The 12,958-nt window shown below is 57.9% G+C and overlaps 4 protein-coding genes across 4 annotated transcripts; 3 read left to right on the forward strand and 1 right to left on the reverse strand.

Moving 5' to 3' along the window:
- Window positions 1-124: 124 nt before the first annotated feature.
- Window positions 125-1,447, forward strand: P884DRAFT_293006 (Sucrase/ferredoxin-like-domain-containing protein; the record flags this gene model as incomplete). Its single annotated transcript, XM_069444195.1, has 2 exons — window positions 125-566; window positions 677-1,447. Exons 1-2 carry the CDS (start codon window positions 240-242, stop codon window positions 1,445-1,447), a joined length of 1,098 nt encoding a protein of 365 aa, XP_069296353.1. The 5' UTR covers window positions 125-239.
- Window positions 1,448-1,858: 411 nt separating this feature from the next.
- On the forward strand, window positions 1,859-5,486 carry P884DRAFT_245892 (armadillo-type protein; the record flags this gene model as incomplete). The annotated part of the gene is made up of 2 exons (XM_069440447.1): window positions 1,859-3,963; window positions 4,250-5,486. Exons 1-2 carry the CDS (start codon window positions 2,246-2,248, stop codon window positions 5,484-5,486), a joined length of 2,955 nt encoding a protein of 984 aa, XP_069296354.1. The 5' UTR covers window positions 1,859-2,245.
- A 2,779-nt stretch (window positions 5,487-8,265) lies between these two features.
- On the reverse strand, window positions 8,266-8,829 carry P884DRAFT_309827 (uncharacterized protein; the record flags this gene model as incomplete). The annotated part of the gene is made up of 2 exons (XM_069445175.1): window positions 8,266-8,592; window positions 8,676-8,829. 2 exons carry the CDS (start codon window positions 8,827-8,829, stop codon window positions 8,474-8,476), a joined length of 273 nt encoding a protein of 90 aa, XP_069296355.1. The 3' UTR covers window positions 8,266-8,473.
- Window positions 8,830-11,580: 2,751 nt separating this feature from the next.
- Window positions 11,581-12,511, forward strand: P884DRAFT_278623 (uncharacterized protein; the record flags this gene model as incomplete). The annotated part of the gene is made up of 2 exons (XM_069443205.1): window positions 11,581-11,826; window positions 11,999-12,511. 2 exons carry the CDS (start codon window positions 11,581-11,583, stop codon window positions 12,509-12,511), a joined length of 759 nt encoding a protein of 252 aa, XP_069296356.1.
- Window positions 12,512-12,958: the final 447 nt, after the last annotated feature.

The raw sequence follows: 12,958 nt of genomic DNA on the forward strand, positions 1-12,958 counted from the left end.
TTAGCTCCGACCTCAAAGACCGACTGGAACACGGCTTCGGCCAATTCTGGACTTGTTCTTGTAGGCCCACCGTCCCGTGCCGCCCGGGCGGGCCCCAGTCAAGTCAAGCTCCAGCAGGGTCATCCGACTCTCGCGCGCGCACACACACACACACACTCTCTCTCTCTCTTTCTCTCTCTCTCCCCCTCTCTCTCTCTCCTCGTACAGATCAGGCACGCGCGGAGGAAAAAAGTACAAAAATGTCGGGCGCACTCAAATCGCTCATCAACGGCGCCAAGGCATTGGCCATGGGCCGCTCGGGCAGCAAGGCAAGAATCGACGAGTTGTTCCCCAAGGTGAACAAGGCTGTCGACGGCGAGGACTGCGACCGTGACTGTGAAAGCTGCTCGGTGCAGTACCCGAGGGGGTTCAAGATCGACGAGAGCGACGACCTGTATGGCTTTGTCAAGGGCTGGAGCACCCACGTGCTCGTCGCGACGGGCAAGACCGACTGGGTGCGCGATGTGGCGGACGAGAAGGGCAGCGTCATGCAGGCCATTGCCAACACCAAGGGGCCCACGAATGGGGTGAGTTCCCCCTCAACCCTCCTTTTTTTTTCCCCTCTCTCGACCGCCCAGGAAGACGGGGGGGCCGAGCCCGCGAACTTGACTGACTGGGCTATGCCCTCCCGCAACAGCGCCTCATGCTCTCGGCCTCCAACATGCCCACCCCGCACAACACGACCTCGTACTCAGAACCGACCACCGTCCTCCTTCTCCCAGCCTTCGTCCTCATCGACAACGTCACGCCGGCCACGGTGCCCACTCTCATCGACTCCATCGTCTCCCAGGCGCCCACGACCACCAGCCCGCTCCGGCCCTTCAGGCTGCCGCGCTCCCTGCCGGCCCCGCTACCGGAGAGCACGCCGGCGGCGATCCGGGACCTGACGACGCGGCCGTGTCCGCACCGGGCGCTGATCCTGCTGTGCAGCCAGAAGACGCGCGACGCCCGCTGCGGCCAGTCGGCGCCGCTGCTGCGCAAGGAGTTCCAGCGGCACCTGCAGCCGCTCGGGCTGTACCGCGACCTCGACGACGAGCGGCCCGGCGGCGTGGGCATCTACTTCATCAGCCACGTGGGCGGGCACAAGTACAGCGCCAACGTCATCATCTATCGGAGGGCCGGGTTCGATGGGGGAGGACCGGGAGGGCGGAAGAAAAAAGAAGAAGAAGAAGAAGAAGGAGAAGAAGAAGAAAAGAACAAAGAAAAAGACGGGAGGAGCGAAAACAAAGAGGGACAAGAACAGGAAGAGGGCGACCTCGGGGCGGCGCAGTGCATCTGGCTTGCGAGGGTACGGCCGGAGGATTGTGAGGGGATCGTCAAGTTCACGGTGCTGCAGGGGAAGGTGGTGAAGCCCGAGAGGCAATTGCGGGGCGGGTTTGATCGGGAAAAGGGTCTGTTGAGCTGGTAGTTACCTTAAATCATGATGACTGATAACTAAACAGCTCAAGTTGCTCTTTTTTTTTTTTTTTTTAATTCTTGGTGCTCCGAGATCGAGTTCCTTTTTGCGCTCTGTTTCATCCTCGACTGTGCCTGCCCACGGAGCTTCTCCAACTCTTGACCGCTCAAACGGCCTTATTAGCGGCTTGTCAAAGAAGGAATGCGGGGAAGTGGGGGTGACTGCGGGGCGGTCCGCCCAATTGTCCGGGAAGCGGGCTAGTGTTGCTCAGCAACGACACCCTTGTAAACAACAGGCCAGGGCCTCGTTCGGGCCAACTTTTGTTCTACCTGGAACATCCCTACATCCCTACATTGCTTGTTGCTTGCCATCGCCCCGTTCCAGCGCGCGACAAGGAAAGTAAAGGCGTCCAATTTCCTTGCGACGGCCATTTTTGCCCCGAGGTCAACAATTGGAGTTTTTTTCCCCATGGTTTCTGACGGCAATGGCATAGCACAGACGCTTCAGCACCCGACAGTCTCTGTGTTCGTACTGTGGCATCTCTTTGGTCGTTTAGGTATCGGTTCTTTCCTGGCGTTTTGCAATCAGCATTGACATTGGCATCGGGCATCTCGGCGTTGGGCATAGGCGTTCACGCGATTCACGCGATTCACGCGACGGCTTCCGAAACGGCTTCCCTTCAAAGACACCACATCGAAACCAGCTTTGGGATCGCAATCAGCTTCGGGTCCCGGTCCCCCGGTTGTCTTGCATCTCCAGCATCTAGTGCCCAGCCCGCCAGCGCGCGGTTTTTCATCAAGGCACGCGGCCATGTCCTCCTCCCTGGCGGGCATCAACACGACGTACGCTCTCCCGGCATCGGTCGGGTTACAACAAGAAGCCTCCGGCGCCGCGCCACCACGCCACCACCAGCGGTCCAAATCGTCCGTCTTGCGCTCCCTCATGGGCGGTGGCCACAAGCGGAACAATTCGGACGGATCAGCGTTGCCATCTGCCCCCCTCGTCGCACCCCTCGGGACCACGCCAGCCTTCCACATGTCGCAGCAGAATCTCGCGCCCAGCAGACACAGCGGTGTGTTCTACGTCGGCTTTGACGCCGCAGCCGCGGCAGCCATGGAGCCGCAACGATACGCACACGCGCTCGGCGAGCTGCAGCAGAATCGACAGGAGCGGTCTCCCGAGAGACGAGGGCGCGAAAGGGCCGACCAGGCGCCTCCATCGCCAACAAAGACGGGCTTCTCGAGCATCTCGCTGAGGCCGTTTGGGAGGGACCGAGACTCGAGCAAGCCCCCGAAGAGCCGGGATACCTCGCCGACAAAACCCAAGAAGGCCAAGTCAGCGACCAACCTGGCAGCGCTGCTGCGCCCCAAGTCCATCAAGAACTTGAAGCAGCTGCTGACGGAGGACGGCGATGGAGGCGCAAAGGGAAAGGAAAAGGACAAGGAAAACCGATCGCCTTCCGATTTCCCCAGGAGTGACCTCCACGTCAGCAGCCTGCCCCCGCCGATCCCCATCTACGCCCAGTTCGCGTCTCAGAACTTTGGCCAACACTCGCCCCAGCTCGAGTCACCGCTCGACGTGTCCTTCAAGAGGAGCTGGAATGATCCCACCGCAGAGCGGCCCGGCGCGGTCGCCGCCGCGTCCCTAGACAACAAGAAGCCACGCCCCAAGTCCTTCCAGCCTCACGTTGGCCGCAGGGACGACGGCACGGGAGGGTCCACAGGCTCGAGCGGTAGTGAATATCGTGCCAAGCGGATGACGTGGGGGAAGGACAGCACTCCAGCAGCAGCGGCGGCCCGGCCGGCGATTGGATCCAGGAGCAAGTCGTCAGCACCGCTCACTGCCGCGGCGGCGCCCGAGATGCCCGCCATCGACCCCAAGGACATCGACAAGCATCTGGAGGCCATGCTGGACCGCCGCAACATCCCGGAGAACCAGCGGTACAAGATGCGGAATCTCAGCGACACCATCAAGATGGAGCTGATCCGGCAGGATTGGGCAGAGATGCAGGCAAAACCGGACCGCCCCGTCTCTCACGACGGGCATCACCCCCAACCGGGCGGTGGGACCGCGGTCCCGCCGGACCAGCTGGACGAAAATAATAGCATGGGAAGTCATGCCAAGAAGGACAAGAAGAGGCACAGCAGGGGTCTGAGTCTGACCATCGTCCGAGGCGGCGGTAACAAGTCCAACCCGTCGTCGCCCGCCAAGAAGAAGGGCGACAGCAGCCTGGGTCGGCACTTCCGGACAAAGTCCAGCGAGAGCGTCGTCAGCGAGCCACCGTCGCCCTACGCTCCCGGCTACGGCGCCAGCTTCCTAGCCAAGGTCAAGGGCCAGCAACTGCCGGGCGACTTCGTGGCATACCTGCAAAAGGTGCCGCAACCGGAGCTCGTCGAAGTGGGTAAGCTACACAAGCTGCGCCTGTTGCTCCGAAACGAGACGGTCGCGTGGACGGAGGAGTTTATCCGCCAGGGCGGCATGAAGGAGATTGTCGAGCTGCTGCACCGCATCATGGCTGTAGAGTGGAGGTGCGTCCATATCCCATCCACCCCTTTCCCCCCCGTAACCTTGTCAACCCACCCCTTCTGTCCTGGTCGGGATTTTGATCAGAAATGATCCTGCATGCTGCATGCTGCTGCTGCTGCTGCTGCCGCCCTGCCACTGCCCGGTGTCTCGGGTGAAAACCCTTTTTTTTTTTTTTGGCTCCCTCCGTCCCTCCCTCCCTGTCTCTCGTTTGGCAAGCCAGGGTCTCGGGCCCATGCGCCCACACTCTTCCCATTCTCACACCGCAACGTGGCTAACCACCCCCGGCAGGGAGGAGCACGAGGACGCGCTACTGCACGAGAACCTTCTCTGCCTCAAGGCGCTGTGCACCACCGACATGGCCCTGCAGTACCTCCACTCGATCCACGCCACCCTCTTCCCGGCCCTGCTCCACATGATCTTCGACCCGGAGAAGAAGGGGCCCAGCGAGTTCACGACCCGCAACATCATTACCTCCCTCCTGCTTACCTACATCGAATGCGCCACGCCCCAGGAACGGGTCCACCGCGCCCGGGCCGTGCTCGGCTTCCTGCGCGACCCGGAGCCGAGGGAGGAAGACCGGCCCGTGGACTTTGTGCTCGAGATGCGTCGCGAGCGGCCCTACCGCGTCTGGTGCAAGGAAGTCGTAAACGTGACCAAGGAGGTTTTTTGGATCTTCCTGCACAACCTCAACATCATCCCCCTGCCGTCGGCCGACAACAAACAGCACCAATCATCCTCGACAGACCAGTCCGGCTGCGAGGGCGCCATGACAACGACGTCGACAACAACAACGACGTCGACGACCAACAACACCACCGCCAATGGCAACAACAACAACAACAACAATAACAATAATAACAACAATAACAACAACAACAACTCCTCTTCTTCTTCTCCCGACCCTTCCGATCACATAAGCTATCTTATCCGCCACTTCCCACAAGAACGACCCCCCGTTCCCGCAGCCCCTTACGTCGGCGGCGTCGAATGGGACGCGACAAATTACCTCGCCAGCCACCTAGACCTCCTCAACGCCATCATCGCCTGCACGGGCCCCACCGCGGCCGAGCGCAACGCCCTGCGCGCACAGCTGCGCATCTCGGGCTGGGAGCGCTGCCTCGGCGGCAGCCTGCGCCTGTGCAAGGAGAAGTTCTACGGCTCCGTGCACGACGGCCTGCGCCGCTGGGTCGCCGCCGCCGCCGAGGACGGCTGGGACGTGAGGGACGTGCGGTACGGCCCGCCTCCGCCCGAGGGCCGGGCCAATGCCAACCACAAGAGAGGCGGTGCCGCCAGCCCCGCTAAGAAACTCAACGGGCCGGCCGCGGCGGGCAAGGAGGGTGGGCAGCAGCAGCAGCAGCAGAAGCAGCAGCAGCAGCAGAAGCAGCAGCAGCAGCAGAAGCAGCAGCAGCAGCAGCCGCCCAGAATTGAGATGCCCCGGCTTGACTTTGGCGGGCCCGTCGTTGTCGGGATAGGCGCCGGTCTCGGGTCCGGGGCGGTTAGAGCCAATGAACCGTGGTTGAGCTGAGGGTCCCACTTCCTAGCGGATTCCTCCTCGGGATTCTGTCGGGTTTCAGTGATGCATACTGAAGGCTCATTTCATTCTCTTTTTATCCTAGTTTTTTTTTTTTTTTTTTTTTTTTTTTTTGGTTTCTCTTTTTGTTTTTCTCTTGCCCCCTCTGTTTTCCACACCGGGTAATAATTTTTCTCGGTTGAGAGAGAGGGGTTTAACTTGTCTGGCTCCAAGGTGGGAGGGACAATGATAGGATCTCCGAGGACTGGTTGTCATGCGCGGGGAAAGCAAGGGAGTACAAGTACGGATTACCTACCAATTCTTTTAACTGTTGATTGGTCGGTTTGCTTCCTTCATTCTTTCTTGTTTTGTTTTGCCGCTCGGCTAGTGGCTTGCTTGGACTGGGCGGCCTCGTTTTCATCGTTCCACTTTCGACTCGAGAGGAACTGTCCCAGCTACGCCAAGCTTTTCACACTAGCTGCCGCTCCGGCAGAGGGGGAGGGAATTGGTGGCGGCCGTGGGGTTAATCATATCCTCCTCTTTCGCCCCAGTCGACAACTCCCGTCGGTATACCCGGGGCAACATTGAAGAAACACGGGGTATTGGCAATGGGCATCTGCATTCGCAAACGGGTACTATAACCGGACTTTGGATGGGTTTCCTTGTCAACGATTCCTTTCCGGCGCTTGTCTCTGGCCGTCGCCCCATTCTTTCTCGATTTCTTCCCCTGGTTGGGCAGAGCTGCAGGGGGCCAGAGAGGGAAAGGGAGGGAGTTGCTTTTGTCTGTCATAGTGACGCGCTTGCTTGGGGGTTCCTGCCCAGGACAAGACAAGGTTGAAGCGGGGCTCGAGTTGATGAAGATCATGACTGTATGGATAATGAGAGAAGACTCTCAATGTCAGTCTCCGGCTTCCAGCTAAGACGAGTACGAGTCTTCGCTCCCCTGTTGTGTTGCCCAGCATATCAACACATGACGTGCCTCTGACGAAGACGCCGGCCTCTGCGGCATGAAAGACCAATCCCGTGGGTGTGAGAAAATAAGCAAGGAGAGTACATACATACATGGGAAGCATGGCGGGCCAGAGATGCTGTTGCCCAGGAATCTGGCCCTAACGTCTGAAGGGACGCTGGCGTGGGTTCTTCTCCAGTTCTTGCCCTTGGCCCCTCCCTTTGCCGCCCCCCCCCCCCCCCCCCCCCCCCCCCCCCCCCCCCCCCCCCGGTTCGAGACCATCCTGGGGCGCCGTGCTCTTCGTAAAAAGCCCCAGTCAGTTCATGGTCCAGTCAGCGATGAGCAGGTCACGAGGAGCATCATTGTTGGGACAGCTCCTCAACGAGGAAGTGGACGTGACGCCCAAACAAGCCGGAGACTACCGCGACGACATGGCTTATTCTCGTCATGGGGCCCCTGGGCAACGCGATAGGCTGCCAAGCACTGTCTGCCCGTGAGAGCTCCCCTGCGGCGGTGTCGCCTGAAGAAAGGCATAACTAGTGGAGCGCGGCTGAAGAAACCGGGACAGACAAGGAACGCAAGGGGTAAAGGGCGGAAATCCTCCCCTCCCGCCCTGCCCGCTTGGGAATGGAAGAAAGAGACGGTGTTCTTGCTGTCAGGGGCAGTCAGCTGGCCTTCACAGCTGGCCTTCGCCTCGATCGGATAGTGTTGGTTGGTCCACATGTTCTCTTGACGTTCATGAAAGTGGCCTCCTGGCTGGCCAAGATTAGTCACGAAACTATCTCGACTTGTTCGCCGTCACCCTTCGGGATTGCAGCCAAGAGAGGAAGAGCAGTTCCCTGTAAGCTCCTCAACGTGTGTATTTCCTGGGCTAGCATCTTCGAAGGCTTCCTCCCACAAGTGGCTCGCTTTCTTTGGCCCAATGCCACAATAAATGAAATGGCCGACGCTCAGCTGGGGGTACCGCTGAGCGCCCTCTAGGTGCTTGACAACACTAGGCCCGGCGTAACGAAACCACTCTCTCTGGGGAGAGAAAAGACCGGTGAATCAGCCGTGGAACGGAAACATCACGCGATTTCCAATGAAAAAGAAACACAGGGCTAAACTGGTGATGCATATTGCGAGTACAGTGCAAGGATTAATTTCCAACCAAACCGGTTGCCCATACCGCAGCGGATATTGGAAGCTTTCCCAAGCACCGTTATAGTCACGCCACTAGGCATGTGCATACTTCCCTTGTCGTAGTCCAAGCCTGCCCAGGCAAGCACCTGTAAAGTATCGTGACGCACGCCCTTCAGCCCGGCGAGTCGGGAAGGATGAGACGAGCCGACCCACTGACATAGCTTATGACCAACATTCTGCGATGAGAAGCAACAAGCACCTGGGATTGCGTGAGTTGTTCTAGATTGATGTTGGGTGGTCTTGTGGAAAGATGTTTGTTCCGACAGTCGGTGAACACGTTCGAGCGAACCGCCTTCGCCGAAGGCGCGAGAATCGGACCAAAGGATCAACTGGCTCGTGCAGTCCTGCAAGTTCGCCAGGGCGAAGCTCGTCTTGTTCCGCCATTGGAGAAAGATGAACAATTGATGGGCGCGTGGCGCATATTGTACCCATAGGGTACCCGAAAGACAGGGAAAACGAAGGAACCGGAATGGCGGATCCTGGGCCCTAGTTATGCCCAAGAACGTAACCAGAGGGAGCATCTCATGGCAAGCTCTTGCCGGACTCGGAGATGACGTCCACGACCAGGACCGTCCAGGGCCAGTAAATGGCGAATAGTCAGGAAGAGAGCTGGTTGTGTTAAGACAGAAATCTGAACAATCAACCCCGACTAGTTAATCCGACGGTGGCCGAGCAGTCCGAGGCCGTTCGCACACGGGGTAGGCAGAATGTCGCCGCCATGGTCTGTCGTACGGTAAAAAAACATGCGGCGGACAAAGCATGCAGAATGGTGCCCATCGATCATGTCTCGTAGCCGACATAACGTATCTCGACTGCGAAGTGCAAATCCTCGACGACTGCGGCCCCTGTTCGGCTGACTCGCCTCACAGGCTCACCTTACAGGATGGCTTTTCCAGTTGTAGTAGGAGGAAGTGAGCATCCTTGAATAGAGCCGGCACCGCACATGACAGATACCCCCGCTCAACGTCTCGGCCCGTCGACCAAACGAACCTTTCTCGTGGTGTGCAGGGGGATCGGGACGGCTCCGGGAGGTGGGGCAGGCAACTTCCCCTTGCTCGCCTCGTGATAGTTACCGGGCGGTGAGCCGTCGAGTGACCTGGATGAACCGGACGCTTCGGGCAGGTGTCCAGCGGCCCCTAGCACTCGGTGTGCTGAATGCGCCCATTGATAGGTGACGACCCTCCGCGGACGCGGGGGAGCGGCCAGTTTTCTGGGATGTATGAACATCCGAACATGCCTGTACCGAGTGCTGTGTATGAAGGCGTACGTACGTGTATGTACCGTACACGTAACAAAGGTATGTTTCTCAGCTATGGAGGTAGTTAGATACGTGTGTACGGATGTACATACATACATACATAACGTACAGTCTGCATCATGCGGGCTAGCCATAACGCCGGCCGACTCGGTCTCCAGACGGGCTGCGAAATCAGCACTTAGCCCAACAGCTCAAAACGGCGTTTTTTGTCTTTGCTGTGTCCTCGGCATCAGCTCGCGGCCAGGGCGTGCGAGGAAGCCGAGCGAAAACAGAGCGTCACGAGCTCCGCTTACTGGACCATGGGTGATCGTCTCAATGGCAGAAGACTCCCGGAGGTCCAAAAATCCGCGAGGTTGACGATGCTGGGCGGCTTTCATCACAGTTTAATGACGTCTCGCGGAGGCAGGACGAATGACAGGGGCCGTCCCGAGAAGCGTCACCCCCCCGGCTCATTCAGGAGCATTGCGCGACTTCATTAGCCACCCCGGTGCAAAAGTCGTCTAGGAGGAGGCGGGACTGCCAATAACTACCACTCAGCCGACTCAGCCGAGGCTTGCCCATGCTCGTTTTTGTGTCGTTAAGAAGGTCCCTCCGCCGAGATAGGATCTTGTTTACTCATAAAACGAACGCCCCGCGTCGCGTCGATTTCTGGGCGAGAGATGTCGGGTTGCGTGTCCCGCCATGCCGGCTGCGAGCAACGTGTATAGTCGGTTGCGATACCGGAAAGGGCGCCATGGCTCGACCACCTCGTTGACAGCTGTCCTGTGAGTCGAGAGTCGAGATGACCCGAGACCAGTGCTGCTTCTGCACGCGGCACCTCTCCCCCCCGGGCCGGGTGCGTGTCGCGCGAAATTGAGAGGAACAAATAACTAGTTACATCCATCGCACAAGCCAGAGAAGTTGCAGTTTTGCCGCGAGGTGGGTAGCATAGCAAGCTGAAGGGTCCGCAGACATGGCGCGGGCTGTGGATCGAGCAGCAAGAGTTGGTTGCGCGAGAACGTGGGAGATGCACGAGATTTGGTGGGTTGCAAACGCAATTTGGTTAGTGTATGGGATGAGAGTCAGAATGTCTGGGCTTTCTTAGTTTCTGAACGCATCTACGAATTTGATCAAACACTGCCAATGGCAACGTTTTGGACTGCTCTCCGAGCCGCCCCTGCCTTCCCATTTTGCTCTCGATCCAGTATTCTTTTTGAGGCAGTCGGTCACCCTTTAGGCAATCTTCTGTCGAGAGAGGAACTTTCCTTCCAGATGAACCATGTCTAACTGCTTTGATCGACACGCGTTTATCGTGATTTGATCTTTCGCTATCTCAACGTTCCCTCACCCCATCTCCCTTGTCCTTTTGCTCCGCATGGTAATTAAAACAGAAAGGTTTGGTACTATTACGTTCATTTTTTCGAGTGAACCTAAATCTTTCCCTTTCAATACCTCGTCGACTTAGTTCTTCGAGAACTTGGAAGGTTCACATTGAGAACTTGGGAACAAAGCAACAAATAAGAGTTACGGAGTGCAAGAACCTCTGCGTACCGTATTATACAGGATTCAATTCCTCTTTGTGGCAAAATGCGTCGGGTACGGCCGAGTAGAGTCCCACCGAAGCTCCGGGTGGACCCACAGTTAGTTAAACCGCTGCCCGTGCAGGCCCACCTTACCAGCCTGTTAGCGCGGGGTTCCAAAAGCCAGGATGGCACGCCACGCCTTGGCTCTTGGCTCCTGCCCTTGCTGACCCATGTTCCACCCTTGCGCAAGCCTTGGTGCCTTCATTCTCACCATTTCCCGACACGTCAAACTTCGGCACCACCCCGCAAACCTCAAGCGAGAATCAAGACGCTCAACGGTCTACTACACTACGGAGTAGTTGTCCACGAGAAGCCACTTCGTGCGCAGACTGGGTACGGACACTGTACTACGCATACAGGTAGTGCAGCTGTCAACCGCACTCCCTCTGCGCACCAGCTCTACACTCCAGTTCTCATTCCATCAGCCACCCCCCGGGCGTCATCCACAATTCCGGCTACCTACCCAGGCCCGGCAGGACGGTGCTCAAAGGAGGTTGGGTTCGAGGTTGCCGAGGCGCACCGAGTCCCGCATCCCCGTCTACCCAGGGATACCACGCATCTCGGCAGAGAGGCAGCTCCCAAGAGGGGCAGGCAAGTATAGGCTGTCAGCACCTCCAGCAAATCTGGCCCACACCAGATACTACAACCGCCGCATCGCTCCCCAAAGTCTCCAGATCTCGGCCGTGGTCTGCTGCAGGCGGACTGGTGCGGGACGAACTGGTCGCTCCCCTTTTCATGCCGCTACTGTGTAAACCCTAGTGCTGTGGAAAGCCTAGCGGGCTCCAAATCTGACGAATCGAGACCCCATTGAATGGCCTTTGTGGGACATCGCGCAGACAACAGCTCCGCGGACACGCCGGGCCATTCTGCGGCCACCTCAGGTACCTTTTCAGAAGCCCGCCTTCCTCAACATGTCGATAAAGTAAGTGATGGGTTTATTCTCCTCCCTCCCCCTTTTCCCAATCCAGGCCGCACACTCTTTCTTGCTGCCTCGGTTTGTCTTTTGCAAACCTTGAACGCACCGGCCGTCTCCCCCCATGACGCCTCACCCGCGCGCTGTTCTCCCCAGCCGCAAAACGCCCCCCTTCTCTGTCCGTCGCCCCTTTCCGAACCTCCCCTTGGGCCCACACATTGTCGACTCGAGCCTCTTGCTGGATCATGGCCGACCAATTCCTGGCCGAGCAGCACACATGGACGCTTTTTCGAAATTCGCAATCTGACGAGGCGGACAGTTGGGTTATGCTCACCCGGGACGGCCAAATTGTGCCCATTCCCGGCGAGAAGATACTACACACGTCGCGGCCGCGGGTCAGCCTCGACATATCAACGCCGCGTGAGCTCCAGATCGCCGACCCGTTCTCTCTTAAATGCGACAATGGCATCGCGTACATAACAAATGAGCGGGTGAGTACATATACATACATACATACATATATATATATATATATATATATATATATATATACCATCCTTTGACATACTAGGCGAGCCTTCTTGGATTAGCGGCCCATCAAGGAAACCCGTGTCACTTTGCTGGACATGAAATTTGTTGAAAACCGAAGCTAACCAGCCACAGGTCATCTTCCTACCGGCCAGGCCGACCGAGGACTTCAAGTCCTTCTTCACGCCGGTGCTAAATTTCACCGACACTCATGTTCATTCATCCTGGATCGGACCATGGAGTTGGGGCGGGACCGTCAGGCCGGTTCCGGGAGGTGGCATACCGATGCACATTCCCCGGGTGGAGGTCAGATTCACCTTCAGGGACGGCGGCCACAGCGACTTCCAGGCCAAGTTCGAGTGGCTGAAAGAACGCCTGCAGCACGCCCAAGAGCTGGGTCTAGTACCAGGCCAGAACCTCGAGCCCCCCCCACCGTACGAGCCGAGTGTGCCGGGGCCGTCGCCGTCGTCGGGTGATCCCAGCACCGCCCGGACCGGCCCGCAACTAGAACAAGAGCAACAACAACAGGAGCAACGACCGCCCCAGCCTGCTCCTGATGAGCCGCCTCCGGACTACGTGCAGGCTCAGGCGCAAGCCATCAGCATGCAATACGAGGAGCGGACGCGTGCGGAAGCTGAGCGATATTGAGGGTTGAGATATGTCATCGCTGTAATGATGATTCGGAGTTTTGCCTCACTTTTCTTTGCACTCACTGGGATTTCCTCCTTTCATTGTTTGCCTTATCGTCCTGTGGACGACATAGGACTGTTGATACCATCTAGTTTGGATTGTTTCATCTCTGCCTCCTGTTCTAGATGGGATCCGCAATGATTGGTGTAGACGGGCTGCTGCATCAGATATGAGCAGGCGCCAAAGGTTTCCGGCTTTTCCATTCGTGGTTTTATTTTTTTTTTTTTTTTCCTCAAGGTTCAAATCAAGAGTGGGATTGAAACGTTGGAACCTTGGTTGCTAGCTGTGCTGCAGCTCGTTGACGACGCTTGTAGAGGACTGTGTAAATGCGTCACTGCGTCAGTGATGCTACTGGGATTTCTTCTGGCAAAGCTTTCAGGAGCTCGAGCCCTCTTTGAATGGCTG

The sequence above is a fragment of the Thermothelomyces heterothallicus genome, assembly GCF_042370625.1.
Source record: "Thermothelomyces heterothallicus CBS 202.75 unplaced genomic scaffold P884_scaffold_16, whole genome shotgun sequence".
Classification (NCBI taxonomy): Eukaryota; Fungi; Ascomycota; class Sordariomycetes; order Sordariales; family Chaetomiaceae; genus Thermothelomyces; species Thermothelomyces heterothallicus.